A 23,402-nucleotide genomic window follows, 5' to 3' on the forward strand; every position below is an offset into this window, starting at 1 on the left:
AGAGCCAAGTACTTGAGGAAAGAAAATCGGGGCTTGCAGCATCTTGGATTGCTAGTAAATGTTTAGTTTTCATGTAGGTGATGGCCATGTTTATGGCTAGGGGTAGAATCAGGATCTGAAGTAAGGTTTTCAAAGATAATTTTTGATGGATTCTGTACAGCTCAGGGACTGACAAAGCAGACTGGTAAGTTCACAGCTCGTATTTCATTGCAGTGTGGATACTGGTCCCCAGACTGTACCTGTTAACAGGAGGAGACCAGGACTCAGGGTTTCAGAACCTTGGAAATCGAGAAAGTAGAGGACCTAACACCGGATGAGGAGCCCAGTGGTGCAGATATTGGTCACCTGGCAGTAATTCTGAATAGGTTAAGGTTTTTAGAGCCTTAGTGTTCCACAGCACCAATCTTCCTGGGATTCTGATTTAGGAACTTAGGTTGACAGTTGAAATGTAGTCAAGAACTTTCACTAAATCTATTTTTAACACATGTACGTGTACTGGTCACTTGGAAATACCTATGGCTAGGTTTAGCATGGGCTTGGGATTCAGTATGATGCACTGGAGAACCCAAGTCTGACTGATTTTGCATAGTTCCAGGGACCAGAATCAGAACTGGTGTCACGCCTGTTTCTGCTGGAATACTCATTTTTGCTGTAGGTATTGGCAACACTTAAAAAGTTCAAAATAAAAAATTCAAGAAAACAAATGACTTAGTGGAGTCTTCATAGATGACTGGTGTATTAACATCAAGTATTCCACTAAAACATCCTCATTGTGATCAATATCCTCTTTAAAGAAATTGTCTTTCTGTACTTCTAGTTGTTTCGTAAGAAATTTGGTTCTGTATTAAAAAAATTTAAATATTGTGGGTCTTCCTTCCATTTACAAAGTGGATATTGGAGCAAAGGAGTACTTTGTAAACTCATGCACATCTCTACACAGTATCCTTTCAGTTGCCTAAAAGAAAAAACACTGCAGTCAAGTGACAAATTACAAATAGGATTTCTGTAACCTGAAGAACTTCTCTTAAGTACCTCCCTCACAAGCGGTCATTTAATGACCCCTCCTGCTGTAAAGTCCAGTTTAGATTGTACATCCTGGAAAGAAATCTACACAGAAACCTACATACTTATCACAGTACAAATACCGAGTCACAGATCTTTTTTACCATTGTAAAAAATGCTTTTCTCTATTGGTTCCATGAACTCCATGCCAAGAACCCGTTCAAGCAGCAACTTATCTTTAACAATATAATCCATTTCTTTATGAACCTATAAGAAAAGGAAAAACAATACTTCCTGTTTTATGATTTCAAAGAAAAAGTACTTGTTACAAAGTAAAGTACAGCTACTTAACCTTTATGAATGAAAAAAAGCATTGGTCTATTCCAAGACAAAAATAAGTACATAATAAAGGATTTGTCATTTTTAATAGGATACACTGTTGGACAGTACTCCTATGTTTTTTTTAAAATGAAGCACTGTTCCAGTTGCCATACAGTCTTTAACAAGTTTTTAAGGACATATGCCTAATGAGAAATTACAGTCTTTCAGATTTACAATTTCTGTTCTCTAGTTATAAAAATTATATTTTCCTTAATATAGTCATGTCAGTATACATACGTGATCAATAAAAGAACTGAGAAATTTGTTCATGGCATTGTATGCCCTTGTGCTTTGTTCAAAAGTATTTGCAGATGAGTCCAAAAGCCTTGCAGGACCACGTTTCTGAAATACAATATGACCACAACTTCAGTAGGAAAATTACATATTTTAAGTACCATTATCAGAATACAAATATCTCACTTACTTTTATCAGGGTTTCATGAATCCTGTCATAGTGCAGTCGCATTTTTCTTGAAATGGAAATCTGAAATGTCTGGCAATCTGTGTTTGGTATCAAACCTCTCTGACTACATAGATTTTCCTATATAATCAAAACAATTGTAAATTAAAATTATTAATGTCATTCATAGATCCTCTCTTTCATCTACACTTAGTATCTCTGAATATTTGAATCCACTGCACTCTGGGTTCTAGCATAGCAAGATTTTCTTAGGACATGAAATCCTGACCCCCGCTGTCACAAAGTCTTACTGCTCTTTTCAGCCGTGTTCAGTTCATTACCTTCTAATACACCTTTTGACATTCACTCTGAAGCCCTTTCTTTAATGTTTATAATTTATTTTTGTGCTTTGGATTCCTGACTTTTTCCATATGTTTTAAGGTCACATTTATTACATCTCAAAACTCCCAAGAAAACAGAAAATTCGACATCCGCATAGGGGAAAAACCTGCTTTTCCCAAAATTGCATTAAAATAAGCAATTAGCAATAAATTACATCAACAGATAGTATTATTCAAAATAAAAAATGTGATTCAAAAGACTCCTCTACATCTCAGTGTTTGAGATTTAATTTTCACATGGTTATGGGTTTTTCTGTACACTTATCATTGAGATAACAATATCCTTTGTTTAAGGTACTTTCTTCCTACTTGTTCCTACAAAGACACAAGCTGTCATGAAGTTTAGTGCAATGTGCTGCAGTCTTATATTAGACATTTTACTTTTGCCTGATCTTGCAGCAAAGATACAACATATGACAAACTAGAAAAAATACTTATTCAAATTAATTTCTGAAAAGAATAGGTTATATCATTACAGGAGAAGAGAGAGAATAAAGCAATTTATTGGAAGAGTAGATGTTTATTAGGAGTTTTTCAGATCTGTCTCTTTGTGAAAGCTTTTTGATGCGCACCTTTTTGAACGTGGCCATGAGCTCATGAAAAGCTTCAATATCAAAAAGAAGGTTCTTAAATACATGAAAAAACTTTTTAGAAAACCAGGAATTTTATACCTATGAAATCTGAAGACATAACAGAGAAGACAGGAAAGAAGAAGAAAGATGAAGAATTAGTTAAAAGAAATACTGTCATATATTTACACACCAACAGCTGGTATCTTTTAAGTACCATAATTTTGTGCAATGTAATGTACAAGTGCAGATCCATAATGCAAAGGTGTGGGATTTTTTAATAAAATAAATAATCAGAGCAGGTATAAACTTTAATACTTTCACTTACAGCTTCCCTCTTTAGGTTCATATTAATTTCTTCCATATTTGTATCTGCATGTCCATGCACAGAGCGACCATGGATGTAATAACCAAAGCAGCTGTGTGACAAGAGAAACACTGAAATCTAAAAGAGATGGAGGAAGAGAAGGATACTTTAACAAAACATTATAATTTTATTTTTGAACTTTTGAATTCACAGTGGAGATTGGCAAGACCAGCCCTTCCACAAATACAAAGTAGGCAGGTCCAAAAATAAACATGGCAGAAAAATATTTAATAACTCTTTTACTGATTAGTTTTTATCTATGTTTAACTAGAAACATATACCAGCTTTGTTTAGTTTATCGATGGCAAGGATCACTACTTAATTCCACAGAGCCAAAAAATTAAAGCAAAGTTATTAGCTTTTATTTTGATTCAAAAGTTATTTCTGTGATATATAATACATATGCATGATTCCAGCTGGGTTCCTAGGAGACTGTATTTAATAGAATTTCATTCAGTATCATACAATGCTTATATATCACATAAACCCCCAAATTAACTCTCTCTATAACCCATGCACTACATGGGTCTTTCACGGGAAGAGGAACAACGAAGGCTGGAAAGGCTGATAAAAGGGGTTGATCTCTGTATTTTTTAAAAAAAAGTTCTGGACAAATGAGCTAATCCAACCAGTTCTGATTGCACTCTGGTTAAAAAGGAATTCCTGAAGTACAAAGTTTGAAGACCCACATTTAAACTGGAGAAAGGGAAGTAATTCAGATATAAGTAAGTGAAAATGCATGGAAAAGGTGGTAACTGTCCAAGAGGGACAACCACAAAGTTCAGCAGTTGAGGGACAACCACAAGGTAGGAGCAGAAACTGAACATAAAAACATTAAATAAAACGAAGATAGCTGTGTCTCTAAGACAAAAGTACTACAGTGCAGCAGACAGAACAGCAGCAAATGGTTCCACAACGAATTTCTGTCATGATTTGTTACTTTTTAATTCTGTATGAGCATATGTAACCAATGTAACTTCACAAAACAACCTAAAAATCATACGTCTAGAAGAACATATTGACACCTATGGTTCCAGAATCTTTTTACCATTAAAGCTTAACCGAAATCTTCTTGTAGATTGCACCAATAAAGTGAGCTGAAAGAAACATTGGCCTTAGCTGTTAGCCAGTAATCTGTTTTTAATTAAATTAAATTAAATTACATGAAAAATTATTACCTAATAATCTAAAAACCATCTTACGTATTATTCTATTAAAGATGCCACTGTACAGATGAGACAAAGAAATACTTACATTGCTCATGCAACACAAATCAACAAATTGGCTTATCTTATCTTCAACAAATCTTTCATAAAACACAGAAAAGACCATAATCTGAAATAAATCAACCAGATTTTTTTTTTATTAGTTCATCAGATTTCATTTTATTAAGCAATTAATTTCACAGTGTAACACCCACAAATTACAGACTTCTGTAGTGGCCACTATTACATTGGACTCTATGAAATGGGACTGACATCTTTCCTCCAAGTTGTAGCGATAACCTGCTTTTCATTTTGAACTTGGAGATGCTTCAAAGTTGTTTAAAACAAAACAAAGTAGTTGCATAAACTCACATCTTTGAGAGAATTAAAATTCTGACTACAAAGTAAGATGTCTCACAGCTCAGAAGACACGTTTTGAGTTCTAAAGCAGCTGAAAGTCTAGATCCAGCAGAACAGCTAAGACTATACCCAATGCCATGATATGTGGTATAGATGGCCTAGTGATACATTCTAGCTTCCATGATCCAGCCTGAAAATGGTAATTCAGTATGTCATGTGTTTCACATACCTGTAAGAAGGCAATGGCTAGCCAGAGTGCAGCAGACACACCAAATCTTAAAATGCGGCTCCAAGGAGCTATGTAACTCTCACTGCTTCTCGTAAGGCTGGAAGAAGAATCCATTAAAGCGAGGTTTGAAAATCCCACCACCTGAAGAGATTAGAAAGTCAATAGAACAACATGAGGCAATGAATAATATTCACGATGTCCATGTTTTTTCCATCATAACAGGAGGTAAGAAGAAAAAATTAGGAAAAATGGGCGTGGGAATAGTAGCATGTTCACTATAATTAAGTCCAATTGTGTGATCCAGTGTTACCGCTCAGAAACAGAATTAAAAACATAAACTGTACCTATATGTGTTGATACATAAATTCAAAACCGTATGTAGACAAATCTCATGAAAAGTCAACATTGATTTTTACTGAAAAACTCCAAAAGTCACTACAGTTAGTCTGCATAATGGCATTATTTCTGCCAATTACCAGCTTTTTGGTCCAATAAATATATTCCAGTGATAAAAAAAAAATATCTGTTTTGCAGTGTAAGAAAATTATTTTTTTTTGTTTTATTGCGCAGAAATACATTTCCCTCCACTGTCTTTATGGCCCAATCTAATTTAAATAAGCAATCTAGAAAAAGTTTCCAAATAAAAAAAAGATGAGAGAAACAGTATGTCTTGAAACACTTAAGAGGTGAAAATTGTGCGGAAATCATTCAGAACTGAAGCTGCACCAGAAACATTTGTGGTGGGTTGACCTCCACCACAGGAAAAATAAAAGCAAGACAACTTGTGGGTCAAGATAAAGACAGTTTAATAAAGCAAAGAAAAGGGAAGAAGGTGGTGGAAAAAGCCTCCACAAGTGAAGCAAAGGCAATCACTACCTCCCTCCCACAAGCAGACTGCTGCCCAGCCAGTCCCCAGAAAATTCCCTCCCCTGCATTTTTATTGCTGAGCATGATGGTATATGGTATGGAACACCCCTTTGGTCAGCTCTTCTGCTTGTGTTCACTTCCCAGCTTCTTGTGCAGCCCCAGCCTACTCACTGGGGGCCTTGATGCTGTGCAAGCACTGCTCGGTAACAGCCAAAACACTGCCATGTTAACAGCCCCTTTTTAGCCACAAATCCAAAACACAGCACCCTATGGACCGCTATGAAGAAAATTAGTTCCATCCCAGCCAGATCCCGTACAGTATTGAAAAGCTCCGTTTTGCTGCCAGAGCGCTATCTGCACCAGCCAGGTAAACAACACTGCCATGACGGCCAGTGCCGGCCAGCGGCTGCTTCCGTGCCAGACGTGAGGCCTGAGGGGAGGGAGACTTCTCTGCTTTCTAGCTTCCTCCAGCTATTACTTTTCCTGGCTCGTTTTCTACTACTCTGCAGCCTGTCACCATGACTAATGAGAACTGAACAGTCACTTTATCAAAATTGCTAACCCAAGACACAGGTTTTGAGTCATGCAGAAGTTCCCCCTTGTAGCGAGCTGCTGATTGCCATATCTGCGTGCATTCCCTTCCAGGGAAAATGCATTTCAAACACCAGCATGACAATGAAAGTTACAAAGATTATCCAAGGTTTTCACAAACACCAGTTTTAGCCTATTTAGGTGTCTTTCATGACTTTCTCCACTATCAGGGGCAAGAAAGGGCTTCTCCAGAGGGAAACTGACAGCAGAAGTTGTAGAGCAAGATGTTAATCACTCTCTACTAAGAGCAGTTTCTCCCTTCTAGTAATATCAGGAGCCTATGAAGAGTAACCTGAGGAGATTAGTTAGTTTTGGGAATACGTGCTCTCTTTTCCCCCATTCTGTCCTTGTAACATGGCACCTAAGTTAGTCCTGGTCCGTATTTACCAACAGCAGAAATACTGATGTAGTGAATGAGGAGCCTGGGGTTTTTAACTGTCTTTAATTTAAAAGAAAAGTAGGAAACTTAAAAACATAAATATAAAAATTAATAAGAGTATTAAAAATATGTAAAAGAATGTCACAGAAACAATTATACGCTACACAATTTAAGAATACTTCCCAGACTAGAAGTACTTACCAAACTACATAAGAAACAAACCAAAATGTTTTTTAAAACCTAAAGTGTAATTTCTCACATACCCTTAAGCTGTAACTGAAGGCATACTGCCTTGTGTTATGTCAACAGGAGCAGAACTGGCATATTTCATTTCCTGCTTTATAAAAGTCACTTATAGCAAATTAGCAGGAAGGAAGCTCAGTTCAGAGAAATATGAAACCAGAAATAAAGCTGTAGACTATGGCAGAAGGGAGCCAGTAGGCAAATAAAGAACTGTGTACACAGATTTATCGATCTATTAAGCTATTTAGATTAAGTCATTCCCTTAAAAAAATCCCCCCCCAAATTAACAAAGATCTTTAAGGTACTTGTTTTTTGTTTAAGTCTTCCTTAATGAAATATTGCAATGACCTACACATACATACATATAAATTTAAAAAATATTAAAATAATTATTTTACTAAATTACATGTTTTCAAGTGAACTTGAAGGTCATCCATTATTACCACAGAGAATACAAGAATTAAAAAACAGACCCTTACGTTACACTATGGCTGTTAATCATAAACAATTAATAACAATAATACCTCCAGAAAAAAAAGAACTGCAAGCACTTGAAAGAGGGGATTTATCTTCCTCATTGTCTGAATTTCATTCCATTCATTTGCTATAAAATATGTTCTCCATATGCTCACAGGTGCAGCAGCACTTTTAATAACACCTTCACCTAAAAAGAATACATACAATAAAGCCCTGAAATTTAATACTTGGGAGTAATATCCAAATTTAACCAAAACTTTTTATACAAGCAAGCACAGTTTGAGTTACCTTCAACTGCTTTAAGAACTTTGCCCTTAGGTCTTTCCCAGTCAATAAAGAAAATATCTATACTAAGCTGTGAAACCAGCAATTGTAAGAGCTGTAGAGCCTAAGAAAGAAAAAGGAGAAATATAACAAGGATGGACAGCAACAGCATATAGACAAAGATGAGGAAACAGTCATTGCACATGTCACTCATTAAACATAACAAGTAATATATTTGACTGTAATTGAGAATGCAACTTTGTTACCAACTTTTTATAGTTTGGTTATGGTTTTTTTTAAATTTAAAAGCTTGGAATAATGGTAAGCCATGTGATGATGTCCACAGTTATAAAAATACGGCAAAGTAACAAATTCCAAAAAATGGCTAGAGTATTTTCCCATAAGATATTAACCCGTATTATGAATACCAATCCAATATAATACGGATAATTAATAAAATAATCGTATGTCCCATAAAGACAGAATACTAATCTCCAAATTCTAAAAGTATATTTGAACATAATTATTTTAATCTGTCATCTTTTTAATCAGGAACTGACAGCAATTACATTCTGCTTCAAAAGAAAGCACTTGCTTTCTTGATATGGTTTTCTTTACACCTTTATCCTTGAAAGAATAATTTTCCATAGATCATCCTCCTTAGACATTTGTTTCCCTATAAACACTCCACAAAATAAATTTCTACGGAAAAATTACTTAGTTTTTGGAATACAATAATTGTTTCCATCTCTACACTAATAAAATGAACTGTACTAGATGTTTAAAAACAAACCAACTAAAAATACACAAAAGCATATGTTGAAATGTCTTTAATGCCTGAGGAAAAAAATATTTACCTTTAAACTAAACGCACATGCTATGTACGTAACAAAATCTTCTTCCTGAGATGGAAGTGGTAAAAGGACTGAGACAAACTGCTGAGCCTGTAATTGAGAAATTACATTGAAATAGTATGAATGGCATATGTAACAACATATGCTAAGTGCTTAAGAGTGAATAATGATTTGCAGAAAAAGATCAGTATTTAATGTGCGATCATTTTAAATTTGTAAAATATTTTAAGTGACTATTAAGCAGACTGCAAGTACAACGAATCCTAAGGAAAAGAAACAGGTGAACACAAAAATCTAAGCACACAAAACAAATACGATACAGAACTTGCCTCAATAGACTGACCAGAAGGGGCGAGGGGGTGGGGGAGAAAGAAAAAAGAAAAATGAATTTTTGTTTAAAAATGTATGCAATATTAACAGGTTTTCATAACACCCAAATTTGGAAAAACACTTACTTTGAAGAACACAAGCCAATAAATCCCTTTGCCCACTGTGACGATAAAGAAAACGTTGGCAAGGTCTCCAGCATAAAACAGTATGAACTTCAAAACTGTCTGCAATTATAAAAACACACTGTAGAGATCTGTAAAACTAATTATGTAGTACATATATACATGCATATAAAATGTTATGCAGCTCACACTACAGGAACCCAATATACTGAAAAGTAGCCTCAAACAAAACTTTTCTACTGTGGTCATGTATTTATGGTATATTCAGTATCTGAAACTTCTACTTGTTAGTCTTTGTGCAAAGAAGAATTAATCTGAAAATTAAGTCCACTTAACCAATCAGAACAGCTCTGTAAATACCTTTATTTTTAGCAAAAGTATTTCCTAAATGACAACGTCAGAATCCCCCCAAAATGCAAAAAGCCTACTTCTTCAAGTAAGCTAACTTCAGGTCACAGTTCTATGTAGCTAGGCTAGAAATTATTTCAGTTACCTTAAGAAACAGAATAGTTACATCACAAGGAATGATAGCAAAGGTCCCTTAAAGAAAAGAGGACACATCCCTTTTTAGATTGCCAGCTGTTTATACCTGCAAGTCAATTATAGAGCTTCCCGTACGCCTCTTCCAGCCTGCAGTCTTGAGAAGGGACCATAATACTGCGAGCCCACCCAACACACCCAACGTGATCTGAAGAGAATGAAAAATTATTTGCAGATATTTTTAAAAAACACAAAATAAATCATTATCTTGACAAATTCAAAAGAAATAAAACTTACATCAGTCTGAATCTGAGCCTCTGACTGATTCATCTCATAACTGACTGAGAAGGAAACCTGAATATTAAGACAGAAAAAGTGAATATGCATAGTAATTCTGAAATGCTACAACCATTATAGATAGTAGTAGTTTTCCCACTTTTAGTGGGTAGGAATTCCCATCAAGGGCTACTACACAAGTACATGTACCTTCTTCTACCGTACACATCTGACCTGGTGTGCCACAGTGCCAGGCTTAGTACTAGCACAAGCTCTGCTAACCTTAGTGCGGATCTTAGCAACTGTAATGCTGGGAATGGATGCCTGCTATCTGCAAGTTACTCGCTGTAACTAGCTGATTATAATCTTTTCAAATGTGCATAATATTTTTCCTTCTGAAAGAAGAGAGCAAATGTTCGATACTTTCCCCTTTATCAGTGTTGATTAAAAGGAACTTTAATGTAATTACAACAATATGCAAAATCATAAAGTGAGCTCTTACAAAGCTCAGACACTGATTTTTTTCCCCAGCTTGAATAAAATAAAAATTGTCATGTAGGATCAAAACTGCTCACTCTAGCTTAAATATCTATCTAACCTAAGACCTATTTTGACTTTTGTCTGAAAGATTTGTACAAGGAAGAGAAAATGTTTGTCTCTTTGTCACTGCAAGGCTAAAGTTAACACAAATATAAAGAACAGTATTTTTTAAATTGAGTTTAAATAAAGGACAAAACCCTGCAAAACCAACCCTTCCTCCCCCTACCCTGGCTTCCCAAAATGTTTGTTCCTGCTAGAGCTCATTCTATCACCTCACCTGGATTTAAACTGAAATACGCTTAGTCACTAGAAGCTCAGTGTTTACAACACTTGGAATGAAATTCAATGTTTCTTTTTACTTGCATAACATTTGTTAAAGACAACAAACAAAACCACCCAAAACTGACAGCACCTAAGTCCATCAGATGCAGATTAAGAAACAGTAGAACAGAAAATAGAGAAACTGAAAGCAATTGTTCCTGCCATCACAATTGGAATGAATTATTTTCTAAAAGCAGTGCTGTTCTGTGGTTAAATAAAGACATCATTTAGATGGGGAAGAAGTGTCTGACTAATTTTTCTATCTTTCTAATTCCTTGTCTCTTCCTTCTTTTCATGCAGCTAATATGGAATGCAAGGAATGGTTCCACCACCAGAAATTTCTAGCTAGATACCTATCTGTACTGGAAGCCTGAACTGTTGAAGGTTGATAAGCAGAAAACGTTAATATTATAATTTTTTTTAATAGCAGATGATTATTTTACTACATTAAACTCCAATTTTCACTTTTTAAGGCAGTGTGATCTAACAAGCAAACAAGGCACAGGAATGGGACATCTGAGCTGCTGCCTGTCATGGCAGGGAAAAGGGCAAGTAGGAAATGCCCCTTTTGCATCTGCTACGGCAGAATTCAGTGGCTTTCAGTAGAGAAAGATCCTCCAAACTGATCTCCAACCCCTCTGGCTACAGATTTTTGGATTATTTTACTTTAATTCGTAGAGGTGTGCTGTAAAATAATACACAGCAGACAAAACACTAAAGGATGTTTTAGAAATATTACCAATATTTTAACTTAAACCACAGGTGACCTGAGATGCCTGTGTCATAGCAACCTTCTCTTAATGCATTGTTTTAAATAAAAACATTCAATTTCTTACATAAATTGCTGCTTTCAGTGCATTACACAGAGTACTTTTCCTGTTATTTTTGTGCGTATTTCATTTGAACTACAGCCTAATTCAGTATTATACAACCAACTGTAAAATTCTAAGTACTTTAATTTTAAAGACTCAAGATACAAACTAAATACCTTTAACTGCTTTGTTTTAAAAGCTTTAAATTTTAGTGAAAACTTGCAACTTCATAACTGAACAGAACTGGAAACTGCTTATTGATTTTTATACTCCACCCTGCCACACGTTCCTACGTCCTCAAATGTTCACTCAACTGGAATTCCAACGGAACTAAAAGTATGATTAACAAAGCAGATCAAATACGATAGCACCAAGATCTCACCATCACACTCTGGGTTTCAGGGTTCTGGATAAGCACATCTGTGTAAGCAATAGTAATTAGAGGAGGGTAGATAGTTCCTCTCTGAGTATGGGATACCAGACGAATACTGCAGAAATAAAGTAGTATTTTTAATAGAAAAAAAATTGATTAATTGCTTGGAAAGTATCCATTGAAACTTTAAGAAAATACTAAATCAATGGAACAACCTGATCAGTAAAATATGAGTTTCAAACCCAATGACATGGCAATTCACATTTTAAAAGCAACTGGAGTTTACAAAGGCATGTACACAAATATATAAAAAGAAAAAGCTGGGATGGATTGTTTATTTGTAAGAAAATACCTAAATCAATCTTTACGTACTGCTCACATTAGTGAAAAACATTTAAATCAATTCCAAAAGGTAACTTTCTCAAAACATTACAGAATGAATAACGTTTTCTATGTGTATTTTGAATTTCTGACATTATCCCTTTTTTGAAGGGGGGGTGGGAGGGTGTCCTCCTAAGACACATAAGCTAATTTGTATTTCTTGTAACGGAGTTAGTACATTACATTAAACTTCAGTTTGATTACTTGTATGGATCAGTACTCAGTACTACTCAGCAATCTTTTTAACTAATAAGTTCTGAAGAATAGCTAAAGGAAAAGGGAGAGCTCAATTTTTAGACAATCATCTCAGACGAAGACGTTCCATAAAGAAGAAAAAAATGTTCTTCCAAAACATATTTCAGCTGAGATTAACCACCAGTAATGACCCTAAACAGGTAGTCGCACAATTTCAGTTAAATGACTACAAGCCTACTCTGGATTGTGTAACACAATAGGCAACAGGTTGTAAAAATACTGCAAAAAATAATATGGAGTATGAAATAGCATCCTTGTAGAGTCAGCAACATGCACATCAAAAAAGAATTAACAGGGGAGTTTTTAGGTCTTTCTAGATGACACCTGCTTCTAAGAGATGGCTGAATGCCTGCTAAGTTGCATTATGCATACATAGTCTCATTCATTGTACCTCGAAAGTAACAGTAATTTTAACTCCCACAAGCCAATGTCATGTTTTCTCACTCACTCATCAGAACGACCTATGGAAATTCTTGCTTTTTCCAAGTATGCAATGGAAAAAGCAGCACAGGGTATGTTAGAAACAACATAATAAACCAACTTTATTTAAAAACAATAAAATGCAGACTGCACAAAACTGGCTTTATTTTCCATGTACTATATATTAAATGCAATTAATCACCTGATTGTTATTTTGCTAGCAATCCGAATTACTCTGGGTAGTTTTCCCAAGTCATTTTCTTTTCCGCTTAGTGCATCCACCAAAAAAAATCGACGAGTCAAAAGCCAGTTGTTCATATTACTGCCTTTGAAAAAACATGACAGTCACATAATAATCAAAAAACTAATTCAACACACAAAAAGAATGAAATCTACTAGAAATTACATATATAATTGCATAATACATATAACTGTATTTAGGATGTAAAAGTATTTATTTTCAACTTAAACAAATACATAATGAAATTAGATTACTTTATTTGTGCATATTATTGATTGGGCCGGTATATGCAACCAAAGCTTGCACTTAGCACTATTAGAATTTGCCCACAACATACTAAATTCTTAAAATAGCAAGAAGTTATAATGTGTTGTGGCATCTTTAAAAACAACTCAGTAATTAACACAAATTCTTTCTATTTGAAGTTATTCACATTATTTAAATTCACAGAAATGTTGCTATGACAGTCTTACCTTGATTAACAAACATTTCACTGTATTGGAGATTCAAATTTAAAACTGGCACGGCCCAAAGATATTGTTGTCCATTGTCATCATTATATTCAAGGAATAAGTCATAAAATATTGGATTAGCAAAATCCAATAAAATCTTGGAAACCGAAATTTTGCACTACAAGAAAAAAATGTTAAAATACAAAGATCACGTTAGCCATGTAATGATTTTATCAAGCTCTGGATCCTTCCCCTTCAAAATTATTGTGAAATCTGTCCCACTTTTTCACAAAAGACATGGCATTCCAGCAATTTGCAAGCAATTACAAAGTACTAATGATTTTATACAAACCTCTTAGAAACTGCAATTGACAAGAATGACTAATGTGGAGAATGAAGCTCTGCTAACAGTTTTCAATAGATCTACGGAGTGCTGTGTTTGATTCTGGGCTCACCAGTACAAGACAGAAACAGTTACTTTCTATAGTCCAGCGCAGGCCACTGAGGTGATGAAGGGACTGAAGCATCTCTCTTTTGAGAAAAGGCTGAGAGAGTTAGGACTGTTTTGCCTGGAGGTGAGAAGGCTTGGGGCAGGGATCTTATCAATGTGTACAAGTACCTGAAGGGAGGATGTACAAGACAGAGCCAGGCTTTTTCCAGTGGTACCCGCTGACAGGACCAGGGTAATGGGCACAAACTGAAATATGGGAGGTGCCCTCTGAACATCAGGAAACACTGTTACTCTGACGGTGACCAAGCACAGGCACAGGCTGCCCAGAGATGTTGTGGAGTCTTGCTCCTTGGAGATACTCAAAAGCCTGGGCAACATGCTTTAGGTGGCCCTGCCTGAGCAGGGTGTTGGACAAGATGACCTGCAGACATCCCTGCCAACCTCAACCATTTTGAGATTGCGTGAAGAAATCATATGTGTAAGTAGGTAGTTCCACATGCGTATGTGAACAACCATGCAGCCTCTACATACTCGTATAACACATCAACTGTGTTTTATCCAAAGCTATAGGAAAATAAAAGTGATTCATACAATCAATGAAAATAATTACATTAAAAAACACTCAGTAAGTCAATATTTCTTAGTATTTGTATTTAAACCCAGTCATATTAACAGCTGTTAATACAGGCTCTACAGACTCAATATATCAAATACATAAGATTTTAAAAAGCACAAAAAAGACTAACCATACTTCACTAGTTCAATGATCCTAAATAGAAAATAAGTTTCCATTCTGTCTGAAATACCGAAATATGGATTAAACAATATTAAACAACAAACTTTACACCACCCAAATAGCAACCAGCCTATATATTTTTACTCTGCAACACATAATGTAGGAAGTGATTTTGCATGTAAATAAGTTAATAAATAATAATTATAGATATATAGGTAGTAGATGCTGCACACACATATGGAGCTTTATAAAAATAAACACGTTATTTCTCTACCCCTCTGCCAAAGACCACCACCTTCCCATTTAACACATAAGTGACCATACTGGCAGAACCATCTAAGTATACACAAGTGCACGTGCTCTACTCCTCTCCCTTTCCTGGCACTTAGTAAAGCGTGAAAACTCCAATATTTTTTTCTGTAGTTAAGACAGCTAAAGAAGCTTTTCTCTGATGAGTCATCTGCTTGGTTAAAACTTGCCTTCAATTTCTTTATTGAATTCACTGAAATCAGGGCATATATTAAAGAAGTAAGGGGGAGAACATACCGGCATGGCATTATTGCGTATGCCTTCTTTCCATATGAAACCTGGCCAAAGATGAAGGCAGGAAAACTAGAAGTTACGATGCAAAGCACGTGACTGTCAGAATTCAGGCATTGTGTTTGTCCACTGATAAGGCAGCAACCTCACTAATACAATTGCCAGTTCAATTTATTTTGTTAATCCTATGTAGTAAACAAGTTTTGTGCTGAACAGTTAAATTATTCTAAAAACTCCAATTTTTATTTCACTAAATAATAAAAAAATTAAAATAAGCAACAATTTCACAATAAAGAAGTCCATGTTGCAGCTAATAGCTGAACTCCAGAGGTCCTTCAATATGCACTGAATTGCTGATGATGTATAAAGCAACTTAATTCAAAATTCAGAATAGCATTTTATCTCTTACTTACACTTTGTTGGTAAGTTGTTCCAAATGTGTAAGCTGCATTCAACTTAGTTTGGGTATCAGGACAAAGCTGAACAAAACATAATTATAATCAGGTTAATTCAAAGGTATCATTTTCTCACATGAAAGATATTTACAGGTACGCAAAGCAGTTTATGTATTCACAGTTCTCACTAAAGATATTTTCTTCTATTTTTTAAGAAAAGTGGGACTGATCTTGAAGACTAAATTTGCTTATTTATTGTACTAGTATCAGTGTTCTTAAAAAACTGGTTTAGCTTATTCATATTTGCATAGTATTTTTCAGTTCCATCACTGGTGTTGAAATTCATGGACAGCACCATCCAACCAGGCAAGAATGATCTTTTGGGGGACTGAATGTTCAACGCACTGTGCTGCTTCAAGCTTTATTAGTGGGTTCTGCTAAATCAAAGAATCCCATGAGGAAAGAACTCCACATTTATATTGCTCCCTTTCTCTTAAGCTAGCATTCTCAGAGAATCAAAGTTATCATGACAAGTAACAGATATTTTTTTCCTTTTTCAATGTAACTTTTATATTTTCTGCAAAGAACAAGTTATTCTAAGCAAAACCCAGAAAAATTTGTCGAATTCTAACTAAATGAGCATGGTAATTAGTGGAGGGCATTGCGATTTTCCCAAAATTAAAATCAAGTCTAAATTTACATGAAACACAATTCTATTAGTGTGCAACTGAAATTACTACAATTATGCACTGAGATTGCTTTAGCACCATGATGTCTCATCATCATGCACAACCTATTACATTAAGAGAGGCTTTGAATGGAAAAGCTATTCATTTCCCATTGATTTTTATAGCTACTAAAAGCTCTGCATTTAGGAAATTAAAGTGTCCCAATAAACTTTAAAATCTGTCTCAGAATATATAATTTTCTATGCACAGTAATTGGCTTAGTAACCTGTTTTCTGAGACACTAGTTTTCCTTAAAATGTGAGGGGCAGGTGACAGACATTTCATTCTGAGACCAAAAAAAAAAAAAAAAAAAAAAAGAAGAAGCAGTCATTCTCTAAATCCTGAATGTTGGCTCATCTTCTGTAGATACTGGAGCATTTGAAGTGACATGAAGAGCCTAGAAAAGGGGACAGACAATTCCCAATTGTTCTTGCTAATGTTCCTATTGTTGCCTGCTGAAGGCATTACTGAGACTGCCTAGATCACCACTGGACTGCTAAACAAATTCTATTCTGTAACATGTTTCATAGCTGCCAATTTCTGCTGTTAAGCTAATGACTACTGCACTTTCTACTTGCTGCTTACTTGAGTTTTCCACACCCTATCTATACAGCATGATACTGCTAAAGTACAACGTATGTGTGCCACTGAAATCTGAGGGTGGAGTGTCCAAGGGTACTGTCAATCTTATAGCCAGTGTTCCCTATCTCTATGTAAAGTCTCCCAGCAAGTTTTATAACTTTCCGTTATGAAAGATAGGTGCTGGCCAAACTGTACATTTTATATTTAAACCCAAAAGAAATAACGCAAACAAAAAATCCCAAGAGAACTGAAAGAAAATGGGGTGGTAGATCAGTTTTCCTACTTTTCTTGCTTGGCATCCCCACAATGTGTGAAAACAAGTGACAGCATCTAATAGGGACATACTCATAGAGTATCTATAAACATATGTGTACTGAGAGCTAAAGAACACACTTTGCTCAACAACAGGGCTAATAATGAATTATGTACATGGGTAACTGCATGGCAAATGGAAGAAAGAGACGGTTGGTTCTAAATGACTAGTGCTGTTTTTCAGAGTTTTCCAATATTCCAATTTTATATTGGTCCAATGGATGAAGGCAATATCGCTGAATTTATACTCCTGATTTTGTAGACATCATCATGAGCAAGAATCAAGGACTATTTTCCTTAATCTAGCTTGTTAGTTATGAACTGTCACTAATATAGTAACCAAACTCTTGGCTTTGGTCTTAATTTGGCTAAAGGCAATCAGAACATTATGGTATCAACAAAAGATAATTAAAATCAACCATACCTGTAAGATGCCTCCTTCCAAACTTTGCCATTTAAGAAAGTTTCCTGCTGCATCAAATGAGGCCGCAATAAATTGCAGCTTTACATCCTGATGATGAAAAAAGGTAAAGAAACAATGAACTGCCATAAAGTAGACATACACGTTAGGGACTGCTGTCTCTTCTTTTGATGCTTCCCTAAAACTTTCAGCATAATGCTTCATTTTTCCCCCCTCTGACTTTACGTTTTTCATCTTGGTTTTGGTAGTTTACTTTTTTTAAAAAAAGCAACACAAACATACTTCACCATTCTTCTACAGCTTCACTGGTTATGTGGAAAAAAGTTCCAAAGGAACTTCTACACAGGTAGACATGCCCTAAACTAATCAGAAACCTATGCAGATTTCTAATGTATACAAGGTTGGGATCTTGAGGGCTTCCAGGACCTTCAGTGTTAGGAAGACTAATGGGTATTTCAGTTGTTGAAACAACTGCTTCATTGCAACATTGTTTAATTTTAAACACAAGCTTTCAGAATACAGTTGATAAAACCTATTATTTTATTTTCAGTCAATAAGAAATCTTAAGACAAATTTGGCAGTGTAACTGACAAACAGGTTATCACTACCACTGCTTAACTTTCTGTGATCAGCTGAACTTGAATTAACTATTTCAGTTATTCTAATTTTACAATGAATCTGCAAAAGAAAACACTTTACTGTTTGATTCCACCAGTTAACAAGCTACTGAAGTAGTCCATGCCTCCCAGAGACGAGTATCTGGCTTTGTTAACATTAAAATCACTGGTTTTCCTCACCTCTTCCCCCCCCCGCCCCCTTCACTGTAGGAAAAGGCTGGAGCAACAGACTGAATCCATCTCTGATACAACTCAGCTTGTAGAGATTTGTAACAGAAATATTATGGGTGGTATAAATGAAGTAGGGACCAAAAGTAAGCATCAGAAGCAACACAAAGAAAGGGTTAAGGGTTAAACACCACATAGCAGTAATGAAGAACACTGTTCCCAGCAATAAAGGTGAGAAATGGGTTGTGATAAAACCAGAACAGACAACTTGTCAGCAAAAGACCCTCCACTTTGGCACCAGGAGAATGGCAGCAAAATTACAGCATGTCACATATACCCCTGTTTTTCCAATTAGCTCACCAGGAAAACTGACAAAAGCATGTATGTATTTAAAATAAGGGAAAAAGACCAACTTTAGCCTCAGATTTATGGAGACTGAAGTAAACAAGACTCTGAAGCAAAGGACAATGCCAAAACAACTATTAACTCCTAAGGGGTATAAAAGATTTGTCTAATTCCTAGTTCATCACTGCCAGCCCAGAAGAACCTCTGGGGACACAATGAGGACTCAGTAGTTGGCATCCCTTGTTCCTTGTGTCACACACAATAGATCCTGGTCAGGCCACTCAAGCAAGCACATCTTGGCCTTACGAGAACGTGGGTATGACAGCATGAGCAAAGCAAATATGTGAGTGAGTTTAAGTCAGTAAAATCATCTTACCTAGAGATATTTTATATAAATATTTCCTTCCTCTTCCATAAGATCTCACACTGAATTTTGTTACGCTAACTGCCTAAAAATTATCTTTAGTAGAGCCACACCTGTAATAAATCTAAACCTCTTTATGTGATTTTTACCTCTTTCTAATGTCTGCTTCCCCACGCCTACTACCCAACACCTACCTTATCTGTTCCTTTAAAACTGAAGATTGTAGGGAAATTATTTGTCTCAAGCACTTGGGATGCTAATCCTGGTTGATCACCATAATATAGCCATGGAAGATTATGCCTCCTGAAAAGAATTACAATGTTTTCTCTAAAGAAACATAATGTTTTTCATCAAAGAACATTTAGAATAATAACTTCCATACAACACTATTAAAGATTGGAACTTATGGAAAAGGCAACTTACCAGAAGGCTATTGAATGAGCAGTGCCTAGCCTTGCTGTATTGACATAAATATATTGAAATAAACCACAGGCATCAGTAATTGAAGAACTCAATGAATTCATATTCATCACACACATATTTCCAAGAGCTTGGCATGCTGTTAGATTAGAGTACAACTGCAGTGGAGAAATACAAGAACACAGAGAAGGATTTATTTACCCCTCCTTTTGTGAGGCAGTCATAAAATTAATGTCATCTTTTAATAAGCCACTCCTAAACCCTCATTTTTACTTGAAAGTAATTTTGCATTGTCAACTTCTAATATTTTCTTCCAGCTATTCAGGTTCCATGTTTTTATAGGTCTGCAGATGGCAGCATGAAATCAACGTGCTCACTTTTTCAATCTATTTTAGTTGCATCAGCTAGATGGTATGACGTGACAGAAATGTCAAAATCTGCATTTAGAAAACTAAGTAAGAATCAAAATGTTTAACACCATTCAGGCCTTATGACAAAGATGACTCCACCAAAGACCTAAGACCGACAACTGTAGTTGCCTGTATCGTAAATATCTTCTTTTCAGTTTTAGTACTTTTTTTCTATTCTGCTGTTCCTAAACTATGTTGTATTTATACCACTGCTCAATTTTGGCAAAGAAATCACTTCCATGTGATAGGCAGAAATGATGCCTGGCATCTGTGTGCGGCGATCACTGTACCAGCATTAACTGCCACAACGTATTGCCTTTGTGTGAGTCAGACTGGTGTCGCACATTGCATTCAGGCAGCACCTCTGAAGAGCTGAGCATGCTGAGGCAGACAAACGGGATAAACTGATATAAGTGATGAGGAGAGTCTCAGTTTGTAAAAAAGAATGGGATAAGTAGAAGAATACATCTCAGGGCTGTATTTTATGAGATGGTGATGGGAGCAGCCACAAAGGTGATCTGTGAAAACACGGAACAGAAGTCTGCTGAAATACTGATAGAAAGAATGCCTGACAGCCTGGGAACTGCCAGTGTGGGAACCAGGGCTGGGAGTCAGAAACATCCCTGAGAAGTGCAGCTGGGTGCCTAAAGACCAGGGACAGCCTGAGATACCATCAATAAGCACAAAACCAAGGAACTATAACAGCAACTTATCATCTGGAAAGGTGAAAAATAGTCTGGAAAAGAAGGAAAACATTCTCAGAAAGTAGGAATTGGCAGCTGCTATTGGCTGTTCCAGCTGAAAGAGCAGAAAAACAGTCTGGAAAAATAAAAACTGTTCTGAAAGAATATAAAATATCATCTATTGGCTGCTCCAGGTGGTGCTTTCCTACACTGCCTTATGTCTCTGTGACATAAAAATGATTTACTTTTTACCCCAAACGGAGAGTGAGTCTGTGTCCTGTCCCTCCCTGCCCCCCCACCCCCCCAACACACACACACAGAAATAAACCCCTGCACAAACTTTTCTATGAGCTCTCCTAGGCAGGTTACCAGACTGTCCCTGGGGATGCCTTGCTGACTCCAGGCTCTGTGACATTGATCATCTTTGAAGCGAGACTTCATCTGTCATCAGTTTTGAGGCCCCACTCCTGGGAGCAGTTTGGTGAGTACTGTACTGGTACTATTTTGAATAATATATACACATAGGCATGCATACAGGTAACTGATCATAAGTATATTCACTGCTTTACTAGTGATAATCCTGTAGTAACTTGTAATATTTAAATATATGCTTGCTGCTACTATTGATTGCTGCTACCATTGGAATACATATATATGTGCTTTATTAACTGTACGTAGACTCATTTTACTCGGAGTAATTTGTACTAATCTGTAATAACAAAAGATAGGAAATAAAGACACTGTGTGCTTGTGTATTATGGAATTCAGCAAATCCACTGTTGTGGTCTTCATACATCTGCAGGCCAGGTAACCCTTTGGGTCATGACAGACTGGGATAAAAATTAGGGCCTGAGAATCTAAAAACTGATTTTGAGGAGAGGAATATGGAAGAGAAACGAGGATGTGGGATAACAGAGTTGGTAAGGAGGCAGCAGAGGCATATCCTCTTCAGAAGTGTGCATGATTCTGTTGCTGCAACCACTCTTCCGCCCATGGTTACTGCCACTCAGAGCAACATAATGGTAAATAGTTTTTGCATACATAAAGTAAAGGAAAGCTAAAGAGGATGGCTCTATGGTTTTCCTTCTTCATCACAAAACAAAATGAGTTACTGAAAGCCAAGTAAGAGCTAAAGATCAGTTGCCAATCAATACTGAATATGTAAGAAGTTAAATTTCTGAGTGATTCCTTACTGGATATACATAATAACAGTTCACATATGTACTGACTTGCAGGATTTTTTCCTTAACACCATTCACCTTGTGAAGATTCCAACCCTGGAGGCTTGCATTAACATTAACTAGTGCTTAACACTCTTTCTAAACATTCTGTATATGCATTTCTTTCTTATCTACTGTCATCTCAAAATAAGATTCTTTAAAAATAAGCAAGCTAACTTCCAAAAATTAAAGTGCCATGCTTTTATACAGCGTTTCACTTCTGTATTAAAAAGCAAACTGCAAACATTAATGAAACTCACCCAACAGGCAGAGGCTGAGGACTGCAAGTTTTTCAGGAACCACGCTGATGTCAGTGTTATACCCTGTAAATAAGGAACTGCTTCACTGTCTGTTCAGAACAATTTGTCCATAACATAACAGTCTGGAAAACTATGAAAGCTAAAAGATGCTACTTATTTATTCTAAGAGCTTTCTATCCTTTGTAAATGTCTCAATCAAACCAGCTCAGTTCGAAGCACAACCACAATGCAGTTATTTCTTTCACTTCAACAGGTCAGAAAAAATACATAGAACAAGAGCAGAAGTACTTAAGTTTTGAATATGGATTCTGTAACAAAGGAGTTTTCTTTACTGCAGAACTGAAATACTAGTGATTTCAAGGGTAAGGTGTTTACTTGGTGGTAAATTTAACTCAGGACCAAATTTGCCAAATGAATTATTTCACAACCTGCTTTTTATAACTACCTGTATTTGAACTAAACATAGCTTGCGTACATACTGTAAGCAACTGAAAAGACATGTTTTCAATAAAATGTTATTTAGAAGATGGCATTTTCAGAAAGCAAGACCAATATATGCTATCAGGAAAAGTGAAGACTTTCTTTCAAGCAGTAGCCTTCAACATTAATTCATTTAAAAACAAACTACGTTTATTAGCCACATAGCATTTCCTGAACTTGGAACTACTTGGAAAACGGTCCTAACTTACAACAGATTTCACAACTAATAAAAGTTCAATTGATAAAACAATGAAAACACCTTCATTCTTCTAAATAGAACATATTTTAATTAATTAACCAATTCAAAGAGTTCAGCAATTTCATACACAACCTCAAATTTTATAGATGTCCATTTTCTTCTATCAGCTGTAACTGTCTGACAACCAAAAAAGTCCTTTCAATCCTCCTACCTTCTTTCAAATATTTTATATGAACAAGTTTACATATTAAAAAAAAAGAAAAAAAGAGCCCAGAGGCCCGCATGAATTCTTCAGCATGTTTTTGTGATACAAGAGTGTGGTTTTGAATACATACAATTAATACAATAGACCACAAGTTACTTGTTTTGATACTAAGTTAATGTTTCAACTGTTTTTCAGTTCCCAAGAGGGCATGAACTTTCTTAAACATATCCCATTAGCACAATGCTTGCCCGGTCTACCTGTTTACACTCTATCT

At 35.8% G+C, this 23,402-nt stretch overlaps 1 protein-coding gene across 2 annotated transcripts in view; it reads right to left on the reverse strand.

Annotated features, from left to right (window-relative positions):
* The window catches only part of TMEM67 (transmembrane protein 67), a 35,007-nt gene that overhangs the window by 5,226 nt on the left and 6,379 nt on the right, over positions 1–23,402 (reverse strand). For both annotated transcript variants that reach the window (XM_037380970.1, XM_037380971.1), the window contains exons 7-26: positions 22,245–22,307; positions 19,675–19,829; positions 19,446–19,554; positions 17,761–17,847; positions 15,733–15,798; positions 13,614–13,770; positions 13,102–13,225; positions 11,853–11,958; positions 9,819–9,875; positions 9,631–9,729; positions 9,045–9,143; positions 8,593–8,679; positions 7,760–7,859; positions 7,519–7,658; positions 4,915–5,055; positions 4,375–4,455; positions 3,082–3,198; positions 1,808–1,924; positions 1,621–1,725; positions 1,167–1,269 (exon numbers count right to left, since the gene is read on the reverse strand). In XM_037380970.1, coding sequence (XP_037236867.1) covers positions 1,167–1,269; positions 1,621–1,725; positions 1,808–1,924; positions 3,082–3,198; positions 4,375–4,455; positions 4,915–5,055; positions 7,519–7,658; positions 7,760–7,859; positions 8,593–8,679; positions 9,045–9,143; positions 9,631–9,729; positions 9,819–9,875; positions 11,853–11,958; positions 13,102–13,225; positions 13,614–13,770; positions 15,733–15,798; positions 17,761–17,847; positions 19,446–19,554; positions 19,675–19,829; positions 22,245–22,307 — 2,113 coding nt within the window. The remainder of the gene's footprint in view (positions 1–1,166; positions 1,270–1,620; positions 1,726–1,807; positions 1,925–3,081; positions 3,199–4,374; positions 4,456–4,914; positions 5,056–7,518; positions 7,659–7,759; positions 7,860–8,592; positions 8,680–9,044; positions 9,144–9,630; positions 9,730–9,818; positions 9,876–11,852; positions 11,959–13,101; positions 13,226–13,613; positions 13,771–15,732; positions 15,799–17,760; positions 17,848–19,445; positions 19,555–19,674; positions 19,830–22,244; positions 22,308–23,402) is intronic.

This window comes from Falco rusticolus, chromosome 3, assembly GCF_015220075.1.
Source record: "Falco rusticolus isolate bFalRus1 chromosome 3, bFalRus1.pri, whole genome shotgun sequence".
In the NCBI taxonomy this organism is placed as follows: domain Eukaryota; kingdom Metazoa; phylum Chordata; class Aves; order Falconiformes; family Falconidae; genus Falco; species Falco rusticolus.